Raw genomic sequence first — 26,199 nt, forward strand, 5'->3', positions numbered from 1 at the left:
TACTTTATTATGATATATACCTTTTTCTCGTGCAAATGCAGCTTGGGCGGTCAAAGTGGAATGGAAATGTTGGGAGCTCAGGGGTGGTTCTTAAGGTGGAAACCCCTCTTGGCAACACTGGCAGGCCTTCCTTCTCCATTCAGTTGAACAGTGGCATCGAGTTTTAATACACTTAAGAAATTTCCCCTGCCCAAAAACCACATAGTACTGCAATCATCTGTAAATAGCCTATGTATGACAAAGGACTGTCACATGTATAGTTCATCTACTGGTCTCTTTACTGGGGTTATTTTGCTTTAATGGCAGAAAGGGGGAAATTAGCTCTTTAATCACAAATATAAGCGTATTTTTGGGGCTGATCTTCTAATTTTTGTATCCATTTCCTCTCTTAAAAGTCTTGAGCTCGTCATACCGATATTGTGCAGGAGGGAAGCTGTGGTAAATTATGTATCCCTTTTTTTCCAAATTGACTGGTTTTTGGACGACTCCTTTTCCAATTCCATCCCATCTTATTCTGGATATACCGTCGGCTAAATAATATATGCTTTTCGAAAGAGCTTGGCCGGCAGAGAGGAAGTGACCATATAAAACGTGTTTCAGTTTCAGTTACATTGAATGTTCTAACAAAAAAATAAAAAATGGTGTATCTTTATTATAAATGATGTATCTCCACTATAAACAATGGGAATGAATTAGTATTCATTTACAATGTTACAATTAATTGATATATTTATTGAGAACTAATACTAAAAGCTATCTAAAATGGTGGAGAGTAGTCCATCTAAGAATCGTAGAGAGTCAGATTCAATGATGTTACAAGCTTAGAGAGTCAGATTCAATGTTGCTATAGGCTTTAATACGCCATTAAGAGGATCATCAATAATAGCATTGAGCTCTTCAGTTTCAATCGTCTCTTTTTGTTCAATTGGATCGTCTTCCCCTTTCTTTCTTTTCACTCGGCAAAGTACGTAATTTTCTTTGTTATAGTCCTGCAAAAAAAAATTGGAATTAATATACTATGCACCAAAAATGAACCCCAAAAAAAAAAAACTATATCTACTAGAAAACTTTATTTCAAGTAGAACAAACGAAATCTAAAAGGCCAATAAAAAAACCGATCCATACATAAGAGAAGCGACCTAGCTAAATTTATTCACAGGTCCAATTAAATTTGGATCACACACTATTCATTGACGGATGATGCATTTCTCGAGATCAAACCCGAATTATCAACATATTGAAAACTAAAGACGCGGACAAAGAAATAGAAAATCTATACATACCAACATAGGGGTTCCGGATAAACTTTCTTGAGCCCCTATCTCCGGTATCGAATATCGAATGATTATACCAATTTCTTTTTTTGAAATAAAAAACCTCAAGAATTATGAATTATGGTGAACTTACACGTACTCGTTTACGTAATTGTTTTTTAACTTCATCCGATACTGAATATTCTTTCATGAGCCATTGTCCATCGTGTTCTGACGCTTTCCATTGATACCTTAAACTTCTTTTGTATCCCAATATCGAACCTCGTTCACTAATTACAGCTTTGCCTTTGTCTTGTGATTTCCATGAACCACTTCCAACACTTCGAACATATCTCGTATTTTCTTTCTTTTTTTTCTTCAACTCCGTAAAAAAATACATCGTCTTCTCTTTTCTACCATCAAAAAATACCCATGGATCTTTTGAATAAAGATCTTCTTGTTCAATTGGAACTAATGTAGGCAACGGTTTATTTATTACGTAATGTAATAGGTATTTCATCAATTCTCTATCTGTTGGATGGAATCGAAATCCCTCTGTATACACTGAATACGACCTACTTTTTCGTTCGTCGTATGCCATGGTATGAGGTATGAGCAAAATGTTTGGTATAACCGTATAAGTACGAGGTTTGTCTGTATATATATAGACTTTTTACCTAAGATAGAAGAATCTGGTAATTTGTATTGGATTAGGAATAGGAAAATATATTTAAACCCTTGTTTTGTTTAATTAGGTAAGTTAATATTGTGTTGGTATTATACTATAATTTTAGAGGAATAGGGAAATCGAATAAAGTAATTATATTTATTGTAGGAAAGCCCTTCCATTCAAAGCGGTGGAAAAAAAAAAAACAAATTTGGGTAGAATTTTGTATGTTTTTCATTTTTTAAGTTCACGTTAAAATAAGAAGACATAATGTGTAAACATGACTCTTAACTTAATGTCAGTTGATAATTATGACCTCCAATTTTGAATGTGCACAAGTAGACACTTAAACTTGTATAAAATTGAACAAGTAGACACAAGTGCCCTACATGGCACAATACACGTAGGACACCATGTAAGACATAAAATTGCCATGTAGGGTGCCACGTAGGACGAATGTGTCCATTTGCTCAATTTTATACAAGTGTAAGTGTCTACTTGTGCACACCCAAAGTTAAAGGTTTAAGTTAAGGGTTATGTCTATGCATTATGTCAAATAGAAAAGAATTTGTTGTTCAATTTAACTAGGAATAATGTTTTGTTTCTAGTAGGTATTTTCCTAATTTTAAATAAGAACGATAGTCAAAACTATTTATTTTAGGAAGGGACAAATTAGAAGTTTGTTTTTGGGTCGGCAATGGAGAAACTGAGAAGACCATTTTTGCGAAAAGAAATCTTACTAGTGAATTAAAGAGAAAATATGAACGGACTATTGATATGAATTAATCTGGCTCTGATACAATTTGTCATGCTTCAAAAATAATGGACGTGATGTTACTCGTCCACAATTGATCAAAAGGGAAATTGAAGTGTTGGTCTTACAAAGACTTATCCAAAAAGTTTAGCATAAGAATATCTTTAAAACTGCCACCAAAGGTTTTCCAAAACGGGGAAAAAATGGTGTAAAACCTCGAAATTGCAGGTCAATACCCTCTCAAGTCTCGCTTCTGCGAAGTTAGATCGATCATCGCAAACGCGACCGTAATTCGCTCAAGCGAACATAGAGTGAAATTCAAGTACATTGTGTAAAATGAATGGATATTCACGAGCTAACGAGCAATGTCTGTAGTCAATGCTTGAAATTAATTACCCCTTACACTGGAGCTGTTATCTGCTTGGAAAAGACAATGTGTACTATAGGTAATAGCAGAAGAAAACTCAAGTTTAAACTTTGCTTTCTATTTGAACCAAGAGAAGATAAACTAATGCAAAAAAAATATTGTTTGGGGCAGCAAACAAATCAACAAGAGCAAGCAAAATAAATCAACATATGAGACATCAAATTTAACGTGAAATACCTTTTCGGTGTGAACAGTAAAAACCACGTAGGAAGGGATCCAAAATCTTGGATTTTTATTTATCCACGTAGAAAGGGGAAAAGACCCAAAACTCAAAACTATCTAGAATCCAGATATTCCATACTTGTGTCAAACTTGACCTTGATGGCCTGGCTACTCTACGTGCTTTTGAATTTTGATACTAAAGGTACTTTTTATGTCGATTAGTTTTAATAGTATTACTATAGATTTTGGACAGAAAGACAATCAGTTGATTGCGTAAGAATAAAAGGGTGCAAGATTTCATAATTTAAATAGCATTTGAAACAAAAGAAGGAAGTCATTTTCTAGCTTATTAGACTGTATATTTCAGATAACTTATAGTCTATCCAAAATGTTGTTGGGATTTTACTAATATTTTAAGTTAAGTCTATATATCTTGGGAATCCGTGTTGGGGTAGGAATAGGAAAAGGTAAATATTATAACTGTAGAGGAAATAGGAAAATCGAATAAAGTAATTATTGTAATTTGTAGGAAAAGCCCTTCAATTAAAAGTGTTAAAGAAAAAAATTAAATTTGCGTAGAATTTGGTATGTTTTCATTTTTTTTTGTAAGTTGACGTCTAAATAGGAAAGAATTTGTAGTTAGAATTCTAGTATGTATTTCCTATTATAAATAAGAAGATAGTCAATAAGTACTATTTATTTTAGGGACGAATTAAAAGTGTGTTGGTTTTTTTTTTGGGTCAAAGCGGCGGGCAATTGAGAAGCTGTGAAGACGACTTACTAGTAAATTCAAGAGAAAATATGGACGGACTATTGCCTATTGGTGTGGAGATCGTCCGTTGTTGGGACTATCTCAGGAGCAATATGTACTTCGAACGATGGTGCGGGGATCCGCTGGTGGCTGAATAATTGGAGCCTGACGCTGCTATGGGTTTGAGCCCCTACTCTTGTTTGAGAACCATGTGGTGTACCCGCCACACCACTACCTTGAGAAAAGTTTTCCAACACTCAATGTCCTGAAACAAGAGAGTTGCTATATACTCATTGATGACACAAGTATTTATTTGTGATAGTCGTCCTGAAACAAGAGAATTGCTACATACTCATTGATGACACAAGTATATATTCGTGATAGTCTTCATTGATGACACCAAGACTCTTGAGAAAAGTTTTCCAACACACTCAGCGTCCTGAAACAAGAGAGTTGCTACATATTCATTGATGGCACAAGTATTCATTTGTGATAAGTCTTTATTGATGACACCAGGATTGAGGAGGACTATGATACACACTTGAGGATTGTGCTCCAGAGACTGAGGGGAGAGAAGTTGTATAGCATGTTCTCAAAGTGCAAATTTTGACTTGATTTTATAGCATTTCTTGGACACTCTGGTATCCAAAGAGGATATTCGAGTGGATCCAACCAAGATTGAGGCAGTTAGAGACTAGATGAGACCTACTTCAGTTACCGTTTTGTGGGGCTAGCAGGTCATTAGAGTTTCTCCACTACTGCATCCCTATTAACCAGATTGACTCGACAAAGTGTGAGCTTTCAATACATTCATTAGACTTCCGAAATCCGAACAAGAGGTTTTGTTGGCTGCCGTTGTTGTGGTCTATTAGGTTAGGTGGAATGTTATATTCTGATGTTGAGGTAAGTGTGCAGATTTCAGTTCAAATCTTTTGAATATTAATGTCCTCACTTTCAAGATGTGTGCATAGGTAGATTATCCAAAGGTCAAACTTGTACTAGTAAGCGAGGGAAAAATAATGGGGTGAATTCAAGAAAAACTTATCGAGCTAACTTTGTTCATGATTGTGCAAGTATTTTGTACCTTTTTTTATGTGTAATCTATTTCCCTGTAATTGTTCCCTTCTTTTAAGTTACACAAAGAAAAGCAAAAAATACATACATATTAGTATGTGGACATGAATTTATCAAAACAATCAGGAGTGCAAGAGCTAGAATTGCCTATGATAATTGCATTTCCTTCCTATTCTCGAGGATTTCAGTAATACTTTGCTTCTGTTATTGTTATGTTATATTGTTATTGTATTTGAGATTAGAACCTCCTAAAATGACTAATATACCTGAGTTTTGACTTCCAAATATCATGTTTTTGGAAGCAAATATATTTTCAAAGATAAAATCTGATCTAAATTAAAGGGGGAAACTTGAAGGTAATTTGTTAAGTCTTTAGCTATATTTTATGAGAAATACCCAAGAAATAATAAAGTTTTAGTTGAAATATATTCTCCTTGCTACTACTTATTGAATCCAGAATGTTCATAGTTGCAATCCTTTAATGCAATTTTATTTCGAGTTCTGTGATATTTGGTATTTGAAGAGTTAAGTGTTATAGATATCAAACATTATGCACATAATAATGTATTTTGCCCATAATTAACTTGTATATTTTCTATCAACCTATTTGAGCAAAAGAGTGATTTCGTCAAGTAACTGAAACCTTTGACTAACAACACATTGTGTAAAATGAATGAATACTCACGAGCTATATTGTTCGGATTCTTTAAAAATATAAATAGATACATGTCGGATTTTTACATCAAAAATAATCTTTGCTTAATTACCACTAATATAATTTTTAGAGGAAATTAAAACTCTTTGTAAATATCCCTAAATTTTATAATTATACCGGAGATATAATATTAGACGGCAACTAGCCTGAGCTCTCAAAGTATTAGACGGCAACTAGCCTGAGCTCTCAAAGTCTATTCTTCTTATTTTTATGGAAGTTATTTCTCTCTTTTATATGAAAAAAGATTTCTATAAATAGTACAAACTTATCATCTTAAACTAAATTATATATATGTATATGTATATATATCAAAATATCTTTTAATCTTGTGATCTTAAATATATCACGTGGAAAGTCAAATTTAAAATATAATAAAAAAGAAAGAAATATTCTTTAATGTTTCAAAACAAACTAAAAAGTAAGGCAAAATAAATTAAAAAATATCATATAATTTTTTTAAATAAAACTTATAATAATTCTATTATTTATTACTAAAAAAAATGGGTTCCTCATATTTGGACCACAAAGTAAAGATTAGCGTCACAAAAAAGAACGTATGCACACATTTTTGGATAGTGTTATTGCATTCAATCATTATCCATAATATACAAACTCCTTATATAAGAACGTATACATAAGGAGATGCAAAAACAATAATCATAATAAAATAAAGATTCTAAAAATACATTTCTTTGAACATATAAATTCTGAATTTTATCATCATATTTTATTCTTTTGGGACTTTTTTATTATTTTAAAAACAATTATAATCCCTCTCTCTGCTAAGTCCGATAAAATAGATCCTCAATAAAAAACTTTTTTGGGGACGCGCTGCCCGACAGTATGGATACCTGACCACACCGAGGGACAGGCCCTGAAGCGAAGGACGAGAACGAGCAAAATCAATGTGTTCCAATTTCTGGCCTTGCACCGAGTCAGATTCAGAATCCCCAATGTCTTGGTCTTTACCTTAGCTTCGAGGACAAGCACGATGACGCACACTGCTTTAAATAAAGCGCAGTGAATCCCCTTCCTTGATTGCTGGGATTCTTTGATATGGTAAACCCAGAAAGTAAAATCTGAAAGTGAACCTTTATTGTTTCGTTTCCTTTTCTCTTCCAAACCAAAGAAATGCAAGATGAGAAGGAATTGTCAAAAGTGAGTGACTGTTCATCGGAACTTCCCGTCGCGTCAGCCTTTTCCCAGTGCGCGGAGCCCGATTAGGTTAAGGCAAGTATGAGTTCAACCCTTTTCTTATCGGGCAAGCCTGCACCCACTGGGAAAAAGGAAACCTGGCTTTCCTAACCTTTCAACTGGCACTGAGACTTTACTTTTTCAAGCTGGAAATAGGGAATTCCCTCGCCCGACGCCATTTTCGGACCTAGCAGTAGACTTTCAATATTCGGTGGATGATGTTGTTACTTGCACAGGGAAAGATCTAAATAGGCCTAGGGCGGGGGGCTAAAGTGCAACGAAATGACTTAAAGTTGAATAGGGTTCGCGAAGCATCTGGCTTACCGACCTTAAAAAGCCCAATAAGTCCTATTGCGGAGAAGCCTGAGCGCTCCTTGCTGGAGGAGCGGCATACCGGAAAAAAAAGCCCTTTCTCGGATTCGAACGAGGGGGGGGGGGGGGGGNGGGGGGGGAGGAAGAATGGAAAGCCCGAACTTTATCCACCAAAGGCCTTTGTGGCACTAGTGTGCCACAGAAGTCATGGGTGATCATTCTATTGTTATATCTCCTTCCTGATCCTCCCCTGGAATCACGAAGGGTTATTCAAACAAAAAGGAAAAGGCCCTACTTAGTTTCGCAAGCCTTTGTCATTATCAGTCAACCAAGAATCCAGATTTCTGTTTTAAGTATTTGACTTGCTCACCAACTTCACTTGCCTCTATGGGAGGCTCTCCCTGATCGAAAGTTCCTATTTTGTTGCCTCTTCGATCGTCTCCGACTCCCTAATTGGAAATGGGAAGATCTAGGATAGGCGGTCAACCTCCTGGAGAAAGCGATGTGCATAGACCAGGTGAATAGGGATGCATCTCCGTGGACCGATAGCGTACAAGTACCGTGAGGGAAAGGCGAAAAGAACCTTATTTAGGGAGTGCAATAGAGAACCTGAGATTCCATTTCATTGGCAACTGAAATAGATCTAAACGGATTGCGCATCTTGGCATCCATCGCCACTCCCCATGCTGGTAAGAAAAGGGTCTCAAAAAAAAAATCTTATCCAAATCCATAAATCATTTGGTAGAGTATGTTGAAAGACAGTTCAGGAAGGGATAATATTTTTTTATATATACTTGACGTAAGCTTGGATGTATTTGGTAATTTTTGATGTGTTAGGATTAGGAAAAATTAATTATTTTTAGACTTGTTTGGTTTAGGTATTTGTGTTTGTGTTATAATTTGAAGAGGACTAGGAGAATCCCAAAAAAGTAGTAATTAAAATCTTTTCAACCCCATCAAGTAAAATATACACCAAATTTGTGACACAATTTGGTGTGATTTTTTGTGCTTTTTGCAATTGAAATTAAAAAAAATAACCAGCCAATAGCACAATAAAACATAATACTCTCTATGTTTTAATTTCCTAGTAGCTTTAACTTAAAACAGATCCTAAAATAATAATTACTTTAGGAATTCAAGCTTGAAGTTGGCTATTGTTAGTATTAAAGAAGAATGCACAATTTAAGCGAAAATAGAGCAATATGTTATTGAAAAAAAATAGATTAACTTAATAAAGTATACTTTATGTTTATTATATTTTTAATAGATTTAAAATAAACTAAAACGACAATTAACATAGGACTAAACAGTAATTGGTTGCATTGTCATATGTGATTCTCCGCTCAATTTTCATTGTCATTGTTTCGGGATAAGTTTTAGTTAAACCAAAATGTTTTGGGATTACTAATATTTTAATTTTAGTCTGTATATCCTTCATAAAATATAAGATTAAGATGGAATGTGTACGTACCAGACAAAATCATCTTATTCAACCGTAGGGATGGTAATGGGACAGGTGCGGGGTGGGGTGGGGGCAGGAGCCGAGCGAATTGAGCTTAATCTACAAAAAAAAATTATTTTCCCGCACCGCATAACAATTTCTTTTATTTTCAATCTGCCTCACTCCGCTCCACATAGATCCATAAACCTGATCCGCATCAATAGTTAATATTTTCTTAACCTACATTGGCTTTACCCATATTTGGAATATTTTATGAGGTATAACCATGCATTTACGTATATTAAATACTTGGTAATTCTAGATCTAAATTAATATGATTATAATCTACAAATAAAAAATTTGAATACATTAACGATGAGCGAGGATAACATATTTTTTCTATTTTTTCTTGGAGTGTGGTGTGTGGATCTTGTAGAGTAATAATTTTGGGGACAAAGTAGGAGCTTTTGACTTAAATAATGCATTATTTAAATCAATTTGAATATTCGGCAGCTCAAACTTAAAATCATTGCTCACTAGAGTAGTAGATCTAGGATAGGCGGCCAACCTCCTGGAGAGAGTGATATGCATAGATTAGGTGAATAGGAATGCAACTCTGTAGTCGTTTGCTGGAAAGACTGGGATTAGATTGATAGAGCACAAGGTATCTGCACTTTAGTATATATATTTTAAATACTAATTGAAATTTCCTTAATAGTTTGTTGTCAACTTTTTTAGCAATTCTTATACACTTATTTTCAAAATTTACTGTTTTCTAAAAGAGTAATTGATTTTATTAATAATTAAAAGTTGTAGACAATTAAATTTGTTGTTACTTTCTACTTCTTAATTTGTTTAATTTATTTCAATTTGAAATTAATTACGTTTTAACATTGATTTTGTAAAATTATCTTCAATTCTTTGAGGTGTCATCTTAGACATTTCAATATCAAATTAATTAGATTATCGAATAATTAAATGTAAAATAACATGTTTTAACGTTGAATATTTTCTAAAGCATAATAATCACTACTATAACATTGATTTAGACCTATTTTTGTGATTATACAAATAAAAAATATTACTTTATTTGACATATTCAATTAAGTGAAATCTTATTTCAATTTTTAAATACTTCGAGGATAATTTTGATATTTTGTGTAATAACTGACTTAGTTGAAAATGTTTTCAAAACTATAATCAATAACAAGTTACCTAAACATTTGTGGTGTAATGCAGTGTACATCAATTTATATATGTTTATTCATGTATTATAAAATATACAAAATGTTATACGTTTATCAATTAAAAAAAATCATCAAATTATAATTAACTATCATTTTAAGAAGCTAAGAGTATAAAATATAAATAAAAAATTAGTAAATAGGCAAAAGATTTCATTGTAAAATTTTGACTTTAGCTCTTTCATTTTATTGAGTCGTCCCTTTTTTTAATATAAACATTTCTTTGTGAATCTTATATATATAGTAGTGCTTTTTTAATATTATTTGAATTTAATCATGATAATATTTTTCGTTTCTAGTAGGTATTTTCCTAATTATAAATAAGAACGATAGTCAATACTATTTATTTTAGGAAGGGATGAGTTAGAAGTGTGTTTGTTTGTTTGTTTGGTTTTTTGGGTCAGGCGGTGATGGAGAAACTGGCTCTGGTACAATTTGTCACGCTTCAAAAATGAACGTGATGTTACTTGTCCGCAATTGATCAAAGGGAAATTGAAGTGTTAGTCTTACAAAGACTTACCCAAAAAGTTAAGCATAAGAAGTCTCTTTAAAACCACCACCAGAGTTTTCCAAAACGGGGAATTTGGTATGTTTTCATTTTTTGTAAGTTGACGTCTAAATAGGAAAGAATTAGTAGTTGAGTTTAACAAGGAATAATGTTTTTCGTTTCTAGTATGCATTTCTTCTTATTATAAATAAGAACGAAGGGGCGAATTAGAAGTGTGTTTGTTTTCTTCTTTTCTGGGGTTTGAGCCCCTACTCTCGTCTGGTGTATCCGACGCACCACCACCTTGAGAATAGTTTTCCAACACACTCACTCAACATCCTCAATAATGTATCCTGAAACAAGGGAGTTGCTACATACTCATTGATGACACAAGTGTTCTTTTGTGATAGTCTTCATTGATGACACCAGAACCGAGGAAGATCGTGATTGACACTTGAGGATTGTGTTTCAGAGACTGAGGGAAGAGATTAAGTTGTATGTCAAGCTCTCGAAGTATGAGTTTTGGCTTTATTCTGTAGACATGTGTGTCCAAAGAGGGTATCCAACCAAGATTGACGAGGTCTACTTCAATTATCGAGATTCAGAGTTTACATCATAGTGATGGATAAGTTATCTCATATACATGGTGGGATAAGTTATCTCAGAATAGCTGACCTTAGGATAAGTAATCCTGGGACAACGTGTTTTCAACTAAAGTACAAGTCACATGAACTAATTAAGATAACCGGGAATGCAAGTGCTGGAAGTTAGAATTGCCAATGGTAATTGCATTTCCTTCCTATTCTCGGCCATTTCAGTAATATAAGGAGATGCAACAACAATAATCCTAAAAAAATCAAAGATTCTAAAAATACATTTTTTCAACATAAATTTTGATTTTTTTATCATATGATATTTTATTCTTTTGGCCACTTTTTATATTTTCAAAAACAATAATAATCCTTCTCTTTGCTAAAATCAGAGTCCGACAAAATATCAAAGAAAAATTATTAATCAAATCCATAAATCATTTGGTAGAGTATGCTGAAAGACAGTTCGGAAGGGATAATGTTTTGTTTTTTTAGAATATTTGACGTAAGCTTGGATGTATTTGATAATTTTTTATGTGTTTGGATTAGGAAATATGAATTATTTTTAGACTTGTTTGGTTTAGGTAACTTAATTTTGTGTTTGTGTTATAATTTGAAGAGGACTAGGAGAATCCCAAAAATGTAATTAAAACCTTTTCAGCCCCATCAAGCAAAATATACACCAAATTTGTGACATAATTAATTTGGTTTGATTTTTTGCAATTGAAATGTTCCATTTTCCTAGTTGCTTTATCTTAAAAAAGAATATCCTAAAATAATTATTACTTTAGGAATTCAAGCTTGAAGTTGGCTATTGTTACTTTGTTAGTATTAAAGAAGAATGCACAATATTTAAGCGAAAATAGAGCAATATGTTGTTGAAAAAAAATAGATTAACTTAACAAATTATACTGTATATTTATTATATTTTTACTAGATTTAAAATAATTGAAACGACAATTAAAATAAGACCTAAGCAGTAATTAATTACATTGGCATATGTGATTCTCAGCTCAATTTTCATTGTCATTGTTTCAGGATAACTTTTAGTTAATAAAAAATCTTGTTGGGATTACTAATATTTTAATTTTAGTCTATATATCCATCATAAAATATAAGAATAAGATGGAATATGTGTACGTACCAAACAAAATCATCTTATTCGTTGGTCAATATTTTCTTAACCTACATTGGCTTTACCCATATTTGGCATATTTTATGAGGTATACGGTATACCCATGCATTTACATATATTAAATACTTAGTAATTCTAGATCTAAATTAATATGCATATAATCTACAAATAGAAAAATTGAATACATTAGCGATGAGCGAGGATAAGATATTTTTTCTTGGAGTGTGGTGTGTGGATCTTGTAGAGTAATAATTTTGGGCACAAAGTATAGGAGCTTTTGACTTAAATAATGCATTATTTAAAGCAGTTTGAATATTGGGCGGTTCAACCCTAAAGTCATTGCTCATTAGAGTAGTAGATCTAGAATAGGCGGTCAATCTTCTGGAGAGAGTGATATGCATAGACTAGGTGAGTAGGAATGTAACTCCTTAGTCGCTTGCTGGAAAGACTGAAACTAGATTGATATAGCACAGGGTATCTACACTTTAATATACATATTTTTAATACTAATTGAAACTTCCTTAATAGCTTGTTGTCAACCTTTTTAGCAATTCTTATACACATATTTTCAAAATTTACTATTTTCTAAAAGAGAAATTGATTTTATTAATAATTAAAAATTGTAGATAATTAAATGTGTTGTTACTTTGTACTTCTTAATTTGTCTAATTTATTTCAATTTAAAATTAATCACGTTTAAACATTGGTTTAAAATTGTCTTCAATTCTTTGAGGTGTTATCTTAGACATTTCAAACTCAAATTAATTAGATTATTGAATAATTAAATGTAAAATGACATGTTTTAACGTTGAATATTTTCTAAAGCGTAACAATCACTACTATAATATTGATTTAGACCTATTTTTGTAATTACACAAATAAAAAATGATACTCTATTTGGAATATTCAATTAGGTGAATATCTTATTTCAATTTTAAATACTTCTAGGATAATTTTGATAAATTTGTGTAATAACTAACTTAGCTGAAAATGTTTTCAAAATTATATCAATAACAAGTTACCTAAACATTTGTGGTGTAATGCAGTGTACATCAATTTATATATGTTTATTCATGTATTATAAAATATACAAAAAATGTTATACGTCTATCAATTGAAATTTTTTTTTTATCAAATTGTAATTAACTATCATTTTAAGAAGTTAGGAGTGTAAAATATAAATAAAAAATTATTAAATAAGCGTAAGATTTCATTTTAAAAACCTTAACTTGAGCTCATTCATTTTATTGAGTCGTTCCTTTTTTGATATAAACATTCTTTTTTGTCAAGTCAAAGCCACTTTCATATATTCTTGTTGATTTTGTAAAAACGATTTAGTTGAAAATTAGTGCCCAACAAATGCTCTATTTCATGCAAAATTGGAAGTGATCATATCAAACATATCTTAGTTTCAGTATGATATTGCATGAAAAAAGTGGTATTGTATATTCACAAAAGAAATTCAAAACGGGATTTGAATAAACTCTCGCGTGCTCTTTATCTCCATTGCTATCGAATATCAAGTATAAAAATCTCAAAATTATGATCATTATTTTTTTGTAATATCATAAGGCAATTATTTTTTATGAATTATTCACAAAGTGATTATTATTTCATAAGTCTTGCTCGTAATATCATAATATTTGTTACACTCATCAAGCTTGTCCGTGAAAATATTTGAATTTTCTTTTAGTTTTGTTTATTTGTTGGCCTATGTTAACCTGAGATAAAATAAATATTTATTTGCTTTGTCAATTTTTTTTAGTATAAATTTAGTTGAGTAATCTAATTAATTCTAATGCCTTAAATTGAATGATTTTATTAATGTAAAACAAAATTACGACTGTCATAAAAATTGACTAACCTTTTGAGATTATAAGATACAAATGCTTTGAAACAATATTATTTGTTTACTTACCGAAAAATAAAAAAACAAACTAAAAACCGACAAAACTTTTAGAGAAATGTTTCATACCAAACACATCCATAAAATATAACACTTCCATTTATTCATTCAAACTTGACAACAAGAAATACTACAAAGAGAGTCAACAATGATACTAAATGCATTCTTGAACAATAAATTATTGTATCTTATACTAAGATAAGATCAATGTCCTACCATGAAATTTTGTTCTTTTGGACATTTTTTTTATTTCCAAGAACACTCATAATCCTTCTTCCGGGTAAAATCAAGGTTCGACAAAATATCAAAGAAAAACTCAGTTGACTCAGAAAGGCGAAAATCCCAATCCACACAAAAACAGTTCTTCTCCAAATCCATATGATTTTTTTAATTTGTGGCAACTCTGTTTCCACATGTAATGTTGCTGAATAAATTTCTGGTATACCAGCACCTTCTGGTTGATACTCTGCTCTTTTTTCAATAACAACTTTAAAACATGCCGTTGGCTCAAAACCTTCTGTGAAATCATTTATAACAAGTTTAAGATTTTGCACTTCTGATTGAAATCCAGTAACAAGTGGAATTGATTTGATTGCTGTTTCGACTAATCGAATTGGTTGTGATTTGAATTTCAACATGCTTGGATAGCTTGAAGTTGCTGTTACTTTGCCATTTGATGATAAACAGTCCACCCTTACCTTTAAGTACAAAAGTTATTAGTACAATAAAGACCTAATTATGCAAAAATAAGGATTAGTTTCATGAATTTTTGGTAAACTTTAAGGATCGTTTGGTAGCTGGTTAGAGTTATGCTGATATTAATTATGACATGATTTAATTATGGAGATATTAGTTTCTTCTATAATATCAAACAAGTATTTATTTAGTTATTGTACATTTCGTACTCGTTATAATAGTGCAATCATGATTTCATTTTGTCTCATTAAAGTTATTAAAGGTTATCCATTGTAATATTAAAATCACAAAAACTTTATTCATTGAAATGGAGTTGTTAATCTATATATATATATATATATATATCCTTTTTTTTTAACCAAAAAAAAAAAAGTTGCTTAAAAATGTAGGTCTGGTCCAGTCATTATAGTAAGTAAAATCTAGTAATTCTATTGTTATGGTCACTACAATAAAAATACGTTTAGCGACAATAAATAAGGGGCGCTAAAGTCTTTATCATCATTAGTTAATTATTATTGGATCTAATGTCGCTATAAGCTTTTGGACATTCGCAAAGAGATTAATTGATCATATCCTAGTAGATGTATCAGTCCATAACTACGAATCCTAAAGGTTATGTGATTAAGAATCCTGCCTTTAGATCCACACACTGAATCAAGTACTCGTACTTGAGTCTAAACAACATGGGTAGGTACGATTCATTTTAAGACTTTTACTATTATAGTTGATACATTTCGGGACTTTACTATTAGTTGATAAAGATCAATGACCATACGTGAGATTAACTCGAAAATATCCCAAAATTAATTAACTTAAAAAAATACCTGGAAAATCCCAAGCTTCCTGTTGTACTCAGATTCTGGCATGGTTAATGAAACAGTAAGCTGCAACTTGTGATTATATGGTATGGGCCTGTCTTCAATTTTGGGCTTTGAAACCAATGGACTAGAAAGCCCATTAGATGCAAGAGGTGCAAAAGCAACTGGGCTTGTTTTTGTATAATCAAAATTCAAGGCCTTTGTAGTCTCAATTGGTTCTTCCAACAAACGTCTCATAGTAAGCCCACTTACTACAAAGCCCATAATCAAAAGCCCAACTAGCAGAAAACAAACATAAGCAGCCCAAAACAAAGCCCAACAAAACCTTACTGACAACTTTAACAAAGATTTTTGGGCCTTAATTTGGTTGAATACAAAAGACATCATTTTTAACCAAGATTTTGTACCAAGATTCATTAGTTGCTTTTTAAAATTGATTTTGGCATAGGTTAGTGTGTTAAATGGTAATGTCAATACCATTATCCAAAAGTTCATCAAGAAAATTGGAAATGTGAAAAGTTTTACTAGGATATTCATTTGAATTCCGAAAAGTTTGAGCATTGTTATTGCTAAAAATGAAGTGAAATCGAACGAATTAAAATGCTCTTTACTTGTCTCGATACCAAAGTTCCTAGACGTTCCACATGCTAATTTGTCATCGAGGAGGATTGATTTTCCTTTGCTTCTCCTTTTTTCGCGAGCGGTCGCCTTGTCGGTCCATGAACTTAAGCTAGAGCTTGAAAATGCTTCTTGAGATTTTCGGCCCATTAAGACTTTTTCAGCTCCAAGTAACAAAGAATACTTCACCAAATTTGTGACATAATTTGGTGATTTTTTGCAATTATATTCAAGAAAATTACCACCATCATGTATGCCAACAACATTTTCAACAATTATTGGTTGTTCATCCATGGATGTGATTGAAAAAAATTAATTCAAGAATTGGATAGTGGGAAAAAGGAAGAAGAAGATAGGTGACAAAGAGGACTTCCCTGTGAAAATAGTTAATGAAAGCAAGAGGCCTATTTTATAAGGAATTTTTTTTTCTTGGAATGCTAAACAATTGGAGGGTTCACATTGATAGATTTGCTTATTGCATTAGCCAATAGCACAGTAAAAAAAAAATACTCCCTCTATTTAAAAAAGAATGACCTAGTTTGACTTGGAACGGAGTTTAAGAAAAAAAAAGACTTTTTAATCTTGTGGTTCTAAATTAAAGTTATGTCAAATATACCAAACTACTCTTTAATCTTATGGCCTTAAACATGACACGTGAAAAGTTGAAGTTAAAGTGTTGCCAAAAAAGGAAAGGGGTCTTTTTTTTTTAAACAAACTAAAAAGAAATTGAGTCATTCTTTTTGAAACAAAGTGAGTATATATTACTTCCTGCATCCCATTTTAAGTTTTAACTATAGTTTCATCTCAAAATATTATCCCAAAATAATTACTCCCTCCGTTTCAAAAAGAGTGATCTGGTTTGATTTGACACAGAGTTTTAGAAAATAAAGAAGGTTTTTGAATCTTGTGATCCTAAATTAAAGTTATGTCAAATGTACTAAATTACCCTTCAATCTTGTGGTTTTAAACATGTCAACTGGAAAGTTGAAATTAAAATATTACCAAAAAAGGAAAGAGGTCATTCTTTTTTAAATAGACTAAAAAGGAAAGCAGATCATTCTTTTTTAAGCGGATGGAGTACCATTTTAGAAATTCAGGGTTAAAGCTGGTTGTTGTTTTCAGCTACCTCCTTAATAGTACTCCCTCCTTTTCATCATTAGCTGATCATTATATTATAAATAGTTGTCATATATTAGTTGATCATCTCACTAATTAATTTTTTCTTATATTACTCTTCCAATTGATTTTTTTTAAAGTATACATATTTATTTGTAAAATTCCGGAAAAAAAAATTAGGGATGAATTAGTAAAATTATCTTCTTATTTATAATTTCTTAAGCACCGTGCAAAATGAAAAGTGATCACTTAATATGAAACGTAGGATGTATTAAAGAAGAATGCACAGTATATAAGAAGAATAAACCAATTTACTTTTATTAGATAAGGTTAACTTAATAAACTATATCTAGTACTTCTTTCATTCATATTTTCTTGCCACTTTTAAGTTTTAACATATATAAAGAAAATTCACTTATTTTATCCTCAACATTAATTACTTATTATCATCAAATTGTTTTTCTGCCTAAGACTATACATAAATTATTATAGATATTGTAGTAATATTAGTATTTATTCTTAAAATGCATTCAAAGTTTAAAATAAACAAGTTAAAATGAAAGAATTAAGTATTTATTGTTTTTTTAACCTATATGAAATGAATAAAAACGATCATTTAAACGGGACAAAAGGAGTAATTGGTTGAATTGTCATCTGATTTCTGTGATTCTCAGCTCAACTTTTGCTTCAGGATAACTGATGCTGCAGTGTGTCACACATATCAATATCCTTGATTAACTAATTCCATCTAAGATTCCAAAATTAAATGGAAAAAACAAATAAAAATTAAAGAAACAAGAACACAGATCACTTACATTAAAAAGCTAAAATTGACTAACTAAATTGGAAAAAAAAAAGAGTTAGCAATCTCGTCATAAGATTTTGAAAATAATATATAAATGTGACATTTATATTCTTTAATTTTGAATATGTACAATTAGACACTTAAATTTATATAAAATTGAACAAGTAGACTGTAGACACACATATCTTCGATAACATAATATAATATGTGTCCTATATGACATTATATTTTACAAATCAACTCGAATATATCTCACACGAATTACCACATTTATAATCTAAGCGTATTGCAAATATACTACACACTAGTTATAATTTAAGAAGAGGAGCTTTGAAGCAAAATAAAGTTTTCTCTGTGTGATCTACAAATCATGAGTTTGAGTCGTGGAATAACTCACTAATAATTACATCAAGATATATGTTATATATCTACATCACACCCCAAAAATATGTGACCCTCACTTGAATCCCACGCAAACATTAATGCTTAGTGCACTGAGTTGCCCGGCCATATGAGTGTCAAATGAAAACATTTCAATTTAATAGTATTAACACTTGTAATTTTTAAATAAATAGGTATAGTCCAAATTATGTCAGATATTTTATGGAATGGGCACGCATATCCAGAGAAATTGTGACTCTCCGCATCTCAATTTTCTTTTTGTATTTTATGGCTGCATGGGAATCCATTACTACCTCAACAACTGGAACAAGAATATGTACCTTACACTAAATTTTATTCAAAATATTACACAATATAATTAATGATAAAAATAAAAGCAAAAAAAAAATGGTTTATGTTGTGTCACAGAAAAACCATTGCCATGCAAATAATTGGTAAAAGGAATGGAATGTCATTTCTTCTTTAGTCAGAGATTTCGTGTTTGAAGTCGGCTTTGTTAGAAAGAAAAATGGGAAAAAATCTGAATAAATTAGAATTTGATTATTTTTTCTCAACTTGTTAAATTAACTGGACTTAGGGTCCATTAGAAAAGTTAGTCCAGAAAAGGCCCAATATCATGACCATGGGCCTCATCCACTAAACTGGCCCATGGCGATTCCTAGTAAATTATTGTCTCAAAGATGGTAAAAGATTAGTTTAAGGGTACCAAAATTTAATCAAAATGGGTGTTTACACAAAACCAACAAATAAAAGATGTGTGCTAATATGTTAATTTTATTTTAAAGTTTTAATCATTGAGATTAAATTATTTGATTTGATATAATTATCCGTAGGCAAAAATATTTATCACTCTTTGTATTTTTCTATGTCTCAGGGATTCAAAAGTACAAAAAGATATAATCATTTTATAGTCCAAAGAGTGTGAACAGAAGAAACAGAGGTTTTTTATCACCCCCTTTGAACACAACATAATATATGTATAGTCAATAGGAGATTAAATTTAAGATTAAACTTTTTCTAAATGTAATCGATTATATAAATTCTCATTTCTTTCCTTTATAACGGAGACGTACCTTATTATTAATTCTATAAATACCAATCACTAGATAATTGACCAAATATATATTTTATATTAAAATAAACCAAAGCATCTTATTCCTAAAGTATGGTCCCCAATTGATGACATTCCCTAAAAATAGAAGCTTTTGAGATATATGTACTTTAGTCCCTCAAATATTGAATTAATTTCTTTTGATCCTTGTGCTCTTCAATCAAGTATGTGCGCTTCCGATCTCGTCAAATATTTTCTAATTTGATTTCTATTTTTACTTGTTATTTTTGATAAATCAAAAAAGGACAATCTTTTTTTTTTCCTATTACATCCTCAATTTATTAATATTGGGTTAATATCTTTGAAAAATATAGCGAGTCTTGAAACCTGTCAATTAATAAGAATAAAATAATAATTTCTAACATATTTTTTTAAAATACCACAGATAATGTATATAAATAGTAGCCTTTTTTTTATTTTAATTTCTTTTTAACCTCTGTTTCTTCTGTTTTTCTCTCTAAAATAGTTTTAAATCTTCAAAGCTATAATGATGAGAGCGATAGGCTTGCGGAGCGGCTGGACATTTTTCACACTATTAATTTGTAGTCTCATAAGTCTTTTAGTTCTTCTTCTGCGCCACACAACTGCGGTGCAACCGCACAAGAAAAACTGCAATTTATTCAGAGGAAGTTGGATTGAGGATGAAATTAATAATTATCCTCTTTATAATTCAACTCATTGTCCTTTTATTGAACATGAATTCAATTGCCAGAGGAATGGTCGTCCAGATAAAGATTACCTTAAATATAGATGGAAGCCTCATGGTTGTTCCTTAACAAGGTACGTGCTCTCTGTCTCGATTTAACTGTCTTACTTTCCTTCTTAATCTGTTCCAAATAGTGTTTCTTTCTATGCTTCGTAAGTTTTTCAATTCCAAATAAGTTTAAGACCACAAAAATTAATATACAATACATTTGTAATTTAAGATCATAAAATTCAAAAATCTCATTTTATTACTTAAATTCTGTGTCCAATCAAAGTAATACACTTAAAAATTAAAATAATAGGAGTCTTTATTGCCCTCTATCTCTAATGCTTGTTACTCCATGTGTCAAAATTATTTTATTGTAAATTTACGTTATATATAATGATATTATATACTATAAATAATTTTGTGTTGCAATATGTGAACCTCCGTATTAAGTCTAATAATATGATAGACTTAGAAAGTAACTTTATAAGAGCATGTGTTTGGCTATGTTTTTAAGTTGGTCAAATTAATTTATCGAAGTATATGATAAATATAAAGTCACTACAAGCAAAGTGTGAATTACATGGGGATTTTCCTAGGAATTAGTATGAAAATTCACAAGAAACTTATTTTCCTGCAAATTTTCATACTAATCCCCAGAAAATTCCCATGTAATTCAGCCTTTTCTTGTAGTGAGTGTTTATAAGTTAAAATCGATCAAACGCCATAATTTGGTCCCAGACTTAGAAGTTTTCATAATCTTCCTTAAAAAAAATGCTTAAAGAGAATCTTTTATTTTATTAAAGAGAGAAGAAGATGGAGGTCGTGTGAGCTGTAGAATTAATTTTTCAAAGAGTTAATAATATAGTGAAACCTGACTAGTCCAAAAAGTGGCCGGGTTAATCATATTTTGAAAGACCACTATGCAATATCTTTGCCTTTTACCTTGTAGTAATTGGTTAATTCACTTTTCTCTTTTCGCTCCCAAAAGTTTTATATATCGAGTATCGTGTTCAAATGAATCTAATATTGATACTCTACATGTATCTCGATAGACTACTTAGCTATAAGTTATACATCTTATTAAGTGTCTTATTGGGCTAAGTCTACACTCGCCAAACACATAAAGTTGACGATCTAATATCACTATAATTGAGGTAGTTAAAAAGCTCATGTATTTCTAACTTAACTAAAGAAATGATGACAACTCTTAGTGGATTCTTCAAAAAGATGGTTACTTTTTTGTCTTTATATATATTACTATATATTTATATACATTATATACAGATTTGATGGAGGTGCATTTTTAAAGAAATTCAAAGGAAAAAGCATAATGTTTGTGGGAGATTCTCTTAGCAGAAATCAGTGGCTGTCACTTGTATGCCTTCTTTACACATCACTGCCTAAAGCCAATTATAATACAACAAGACTTGGTGATGTCTCCATTTTCACCTTTTTGGTAAATTCCCTTTTTCATTTTCTTCCTAAATATTCATTTGGACCATATAATAATATATGTATACTTAGTATACACTATCTATACAATATATTTATGGTCGAAGTATACACTATATATATATATATATATATATATATATATATAATATGTATACTTAGTATACACTATCTATACACTTGGTACATATTATATAAACAAAATCATCCAAAGACATTAGACTGCAGTTTTTCCTTAATTTATTAACTCTGTTCTTCCTAAATTTAATCCAATTCATCCACTTAACGCCTTATTTTACATTTATAATAACAAGTCCACTTGTGATAGTGAAGGATTTGGCTGGACTATCAAATATTCATTAATCAACAGTGTCTAGACAGGACTAATTACTGTGAATCTTATCTAAATACAAAACATACAATTAGCTCTATCTTAAGTGTGGGGGGTCCTCAAATGTGACATTGACTGAAAATGAAAAGTAACCCATATAGGTTGTCTTCCTATAGTGACATATGAACAATTGGTTCACGTATATATCTTATCTAATTGTTACATTTTTATATATATAAAAAATTATCAGTTTGTTATTTATGAACCACATGCCTAGCTAGTGTTATAGCCACTCATGGATTAAATTATTTGTTAGAAGTTAGAACTGTTACTATCTCAACGGATTTCATTTATGTTTCCTCGACAATTATAGGTCAAAGTATTTTGTCAATATTATCGGTGATATTCGAATTCAAGACCTCAACGACCAACGTATCAATAATTGAATGAAACTGTTAGAGAGAAGACACTCTTTCATTTTAAAAAAATAAAATTGTTTTAGCTTTTTACATATTTCCCATAAAATAATTATATGCAAATTTCTATGATAATCTCCATCTTTAATAAGAAATCTGAATTTAAGATTCGAAAAATAACTGCTTTTGATAGCAATAAGGAAGTGTTTTATTCCAAGAGTGTGATCTTTTTATGCTAAGAAGTTTCTTTATGAAAGCTATGCTTTATGTCTCACAATTTCTCTATGTTTCATGTTTAATTTATGTCATGGTATTCAATTCATATAGGGATATATGGTCTGCTCTGTCAAGTTAAGGCATTCAGTGTCGATCCACCCCACCAAGGTTTGGGGTGTGACAAATACGAATTCAGATTAGTCGGTCCTTAAAGTAGATTCCCGGATAAAAATACAAAAAATAATTGATAACATGACACATTAATAATTAACCTATCACATACTATACAAGTTCACCCTTTTCATGATTTTTTTAAGGGATAAGGGTCTGAAAAATATCCCAACTTTGGTCGGATTTGCTGTTGCGATACTAAACTTTCATAAGGACCTATTACCTCCTTATACTATTTAATACCGTATTTTTTGCCCCCTGAACTATTTAATAGTTTATTTTAAAGGTATATATTACCCACGTGGACACATTACTATTTATAATTTTGCATTATTTTTTATGTCCACGTGGGCAAATATATATGTTTAAAATACGGTATTAAATAGTCTAGGAAGGTAATAAGTCCTCATGAAAGTTTAGTATCGCAACAACAAATCCAACCAAAATTGGGGTATTTTTCAGATCCTTATCCCTTTTTTTTAACTTCTTTTCTTTCTATTCTTCCTCTAAGTTAACATCAAAACCTAAAATTTATAAAAGTTCACCTTTTTTCAGGATTTTGGAGTTCAAGTGATGTTAGACCGGAGTGTATATTTAGTGGATGTTGTGATGGAAAAAAAGGGAAGAATATTAAAATTAGACTCAATTGAAGGTGGTAAATTATGGAAAGGAATTGACATGCTCATTTTCAACACTTGGCATTGGTGGAATCGTAGAGGAATTTCTCAACCGTTAGTTCACATAACTTTTCACATAATAACTAGTAGTAATTTGCTTATTATTATTATTATTAATAAGTTTGCCAAGATTTCACAATTTTTTGTTTTTATAATCTTTGTAGATGGGATTATATTAAAGTAGGAGGCAAATATTACAAAGATATGGATCGTATGGTTGCTTTTGAGAAAGCGTTGCTTACATGGGCTAAGTGGATTGACACCAACATTATTCCTTCAAAACAATTGGTCTTTTTTCAAGGAATTTCACCATCACATTACAAGTAAGAGTAATTAGAACACACACCAATTTTTTTTAATCTTCTTTTCCATGATCGTGGTGTTTGGATTAGCTTTTGTATACCTCGACTAATTCCACGGGATATCTGCCACCTCCCACCAACAACATGTGAGTTTTGAAACTGAGACCTCAAGATTTTCAACCACTTTATTGACCACTAGGCTAATGATAGGAAAAAAACGGCAAATTACTATTTTTCAGATAGGTAATCAAGCTTTAGTCAGTATTTCAAAAATATTCGATCTTTAGCTACTTTTTAATGGATAAATGCAATTTTGTAGAAAAAAAAAAACAATGTTAGTCAAAACATGGAAAAATTTCAAGAATTTTTTACTGAAGTTTGAACATTTATTAATTTGAATTTCAATACTTATACTTCATGAATCTTATTCAGGCAGAGTACTTTGAAACCCCATGCAAGCCATTTATGGCATTCAAATTTTAAATTCGTCTCTCTTTTTTTTTTTCGTGTTATATAACAGTGGTACCGAATGGGGTCAACCAGGCATAAAATCGTGCTCGGGGCAGACGCGACCGCTAAACGGATCAACGTATCCGGCAGGTCTACCACCATCATTGACAGTGCAAAAAAATGTATTACGAACAATTAAAAAGGAAGTGACATTGCTTGATGTGACCAATCTTTCGTTATTACGTAAAGATGGACATCCTTCAATTTATGGAATGAATGGAAGAAAAGGAATGGATTGTAGTCATTGGTGCCTAGCAGGAGTTCCTGATACTTGGAATGAAATATTATATAATCTTGTTATTTGATTGTTACATATATTTGGGATAAGAGTCTGAAAAATACCCTAACTTTGGTCGGATTTGCTGTTGCGATACTAAACTTTCATAAGGACCTATTACCGTCCTAGACTATTTAATATCGTATTTTTTACCCCCTGAACTATTTAATAGTGTATTTTAAAGGTATATATGTGTCCACGTGGACACATTACTATTTATAATTTTGCATTATTTTTTATGTCCACGTGGAAAAATATATATGTTTAAAATATGGTATTAAATAGTCTAGGGAGGTAATAGGTCATCATGAAAGTTTAGTATCGCAACAGCAAATCCGACCATAGTTGGATATTTTTCAGACCCTTATCCCTATATATTTTGTACCTTGTTAGATGATGTAATTCTTCAAACACTTGAACGATTATATGAAACTATCGAAAACGAAAAGAAATAATCATTATTTTTAGTTTTATAGACTTAAATGAAGAATTTTTTTTTTGAATGATGTGGACTTTAATGAGTTATGTCATTACTTAACTATCCAACTTATTTTATCATATTTTCTAAATTTTCCTACCATTTGAAAAAATTACACAATTCTCTCTTCTATTCTCGGATACATCATGTTGCTCCCCAATATACACGCAAGTGTACGTGGTCGCGCAAGTAATATAGATTCTTTAAGAAACGAGTTATCGTTCCCAAGGGACTTATAATCAACTTATATTCACTTAGTTCTACAACTAAAAGTAACCAAGTAACCTTTTTAAGAGTTGATGATTTAGTTAATTACCTACTAATAATTATGCACTAAATAAAAGTAACCTATAGTGAACAACTTTGTTAATATGTTTCAAGCAAGTTTAAAAACAATTCCAAGACTGCAGCTTATATTGAATATCATGCATCACTTCAGTTGTCAAATTACTGGTTTATAGGGTTGATAGTATGGTCCGGGTGGTTCGCCTCTCGCCGCCTACCCCAGTTAGGCGGATAAATACATCGTTAAGCGAGGATAAATAAACTAACTGGCAAGCATTTATATTTCATCCTATTTCGTAACCAAGCAAGGTGTTCGTCTGGGCGTCACTCCTGAACACTAATCACCTCAATCTAATGGGTGGATCGAGCTCTCTATATTCTCTGGTCTATCTAATCCCTCGTCATTCGATTTTAAGATTAGACACTAGATTTATTTTATGGTGCGCAAGCATAAAATAGTAAAACAAGAATATGGAAGTAATTTAGATTGACAACCGAAAATCAATTCATAAAGCCTCAAACATTCAACACATAATTCATAGCTACAGCCCCATAACTAGGGCGTTTAGCCACTCATGCTACTAGAAAACAAGAAAATACAATAGTTCATGCAATTTTCAGAAAATAGAAGAGTTAAAGGATTAAAACATATTCCAAACTTGAACTCTTGCCCTTGCACACTAAATCAAAAGTCGAACCCTTATTATGGAAC

The 26,199-nt window shown here is 31.2% G+C and overlaps 3 protein-coding genes across 4 annotated transcripts; 1 reads left to right on the forward strand and 2 right to left on the reverse strand.

Annotated features, from left to right (window-relative positions):
• Positions 1-36: 36 nt before the first annotated feature.
• Positions 37-1,854, reverse strand: LOC125876075 (NAC domain-containing protein 1-like). The gene is made up of 2 exons (XM_049557189.1): positions 1,408-1,854; positions 37-989 (listed from the first exon to the last, which is right to left on the reverse strand). The coding sequence occupies exons 1-2, from the start codon at positions 1,852-1,854 to the stop codon at positions 822-824; spliced, it is 615 nt and encodes a 204-aa protein (XP_049413146.1). The 3' UTR covers positions 37-821.
• Positions 1,855-14,220: 12,366 nt separating this feature from the next.
• Positions 14,221-16,613, reverse strand: LOC125876897 (seipin-2-like). Its single transcript, XM_049558182.1, has 2 exons — positions 15,633-16,613; positions 14,221-14,810 (listed from the first exon to the last, which is right to left on the reverse strand). The coding sequence occupies exons 1-2, from the start codon at positions 16,536-16,538 to the stop codon at positions 14,325-14,327; spliced, it is 1,392 nt and encodes a 463-aa protein (XP_049414139.1). The 5' UTR covers positions 16,539-16,613; the 3' UTR covers positions 14,221-14,324.
• Positions 16,614-20,107: 3,494 nt separating this feature from the next.
• Positions 20,108-24,754, forward strand: LOC125876905 (protein trichome birefringence-like 41). 2 transcript variants are annotated; one of them, XM_049558192.1, is made up of 5 exons: positions 20,108-20,458; positions 21,657-21,828; positions 23,514-23,689; positions 23,800-23,958; positions 24,458-24,754. In XM_049558192.1, exons 1-5 carry the CDS (start codon positions 20,166-20,168, stop codon positions 24,750-24,752), a joined length of 1,095 nt encoding a protein of 364 aa, XP_049414149.1. In that variant the 5' UTR covers positions 20,108-20,165; the 3' UTR covers positions 24,753-24,754. The 2 variants fall into 2 exon arrangements, with proteins under 2 accessions (XP_049414149.1, XP_049414150.1); XM_049558193.1 differs by having other exon boundaries at positions 24,481-24,754.
• Positions 24,755-26,199: the final 1,445 nt, after the last annotated feature.

Source organism: Solanum stenotomum, chromosome 9, assembly GCF_019186545.1.
Source record: "Solanum stenotomum isolate F172 chromosome 9, ASM1918654v1, whole genome shotgun sequence".
In the NCBI taxonomy this organism is placed as follows: Eukaryota; Viridiplantae; Streptophyta; class Magnoliopsida; order Solanales; family Solanaceae; genus Solanum; species Solanum stenotomum.

Bases quoted from the DNA above. Each gene is read 5' to 3' on its own strand.
- LOC125876905 (XM_049558192.1), top strand. From the start codon at position 20,166: ATGATGAGAGCGATAGGCTTGCGGAGCGGCTGGACATTTTTCACACTA. The intron at 20,459-21,656 runs GTACGTGCTCTC...CATTATATACAG, and splicing joins CATGGTTGTTCCTTAACAAG to ATTTGATGGAGGTGCATTTT. The intron at 23,690-23,799 runs GTTAGTTCACAT...TAATCTTTGTAG, and splicing joins CGTAGAGGAATTTCTCAACC to ATGGGATTATATTAAAGTAG.
- LOC125876075 (XM_049557189.1), bottom strand. From the start codon at position 1,854: ATGGCATACGACGAACGAAAAAGTAGGTCGTATTCAGTGTATACAGAG. The intron at 990-1,407 runs GTAAGTTCACCA...TTTTTTTTGCAG, and splicing joins AATTACGTAAACGAGTACGT to GACTATAACAAAGAAAATTA.
- LOC125876897 (XM_049558182.1), bottom strand. From the start codon at position 16,538: ATGGATGAACAACCAATAATTGTTGAAAATGTTGTTGGCATACATGAT. The intron at 14,811-15,632 runs GTATTTTTTTAA...TTGTACTTAAAG, and splicing joins GGAAGCTTGGGATTTTCCAG to GTAAGGGTGGACTGTTTATC.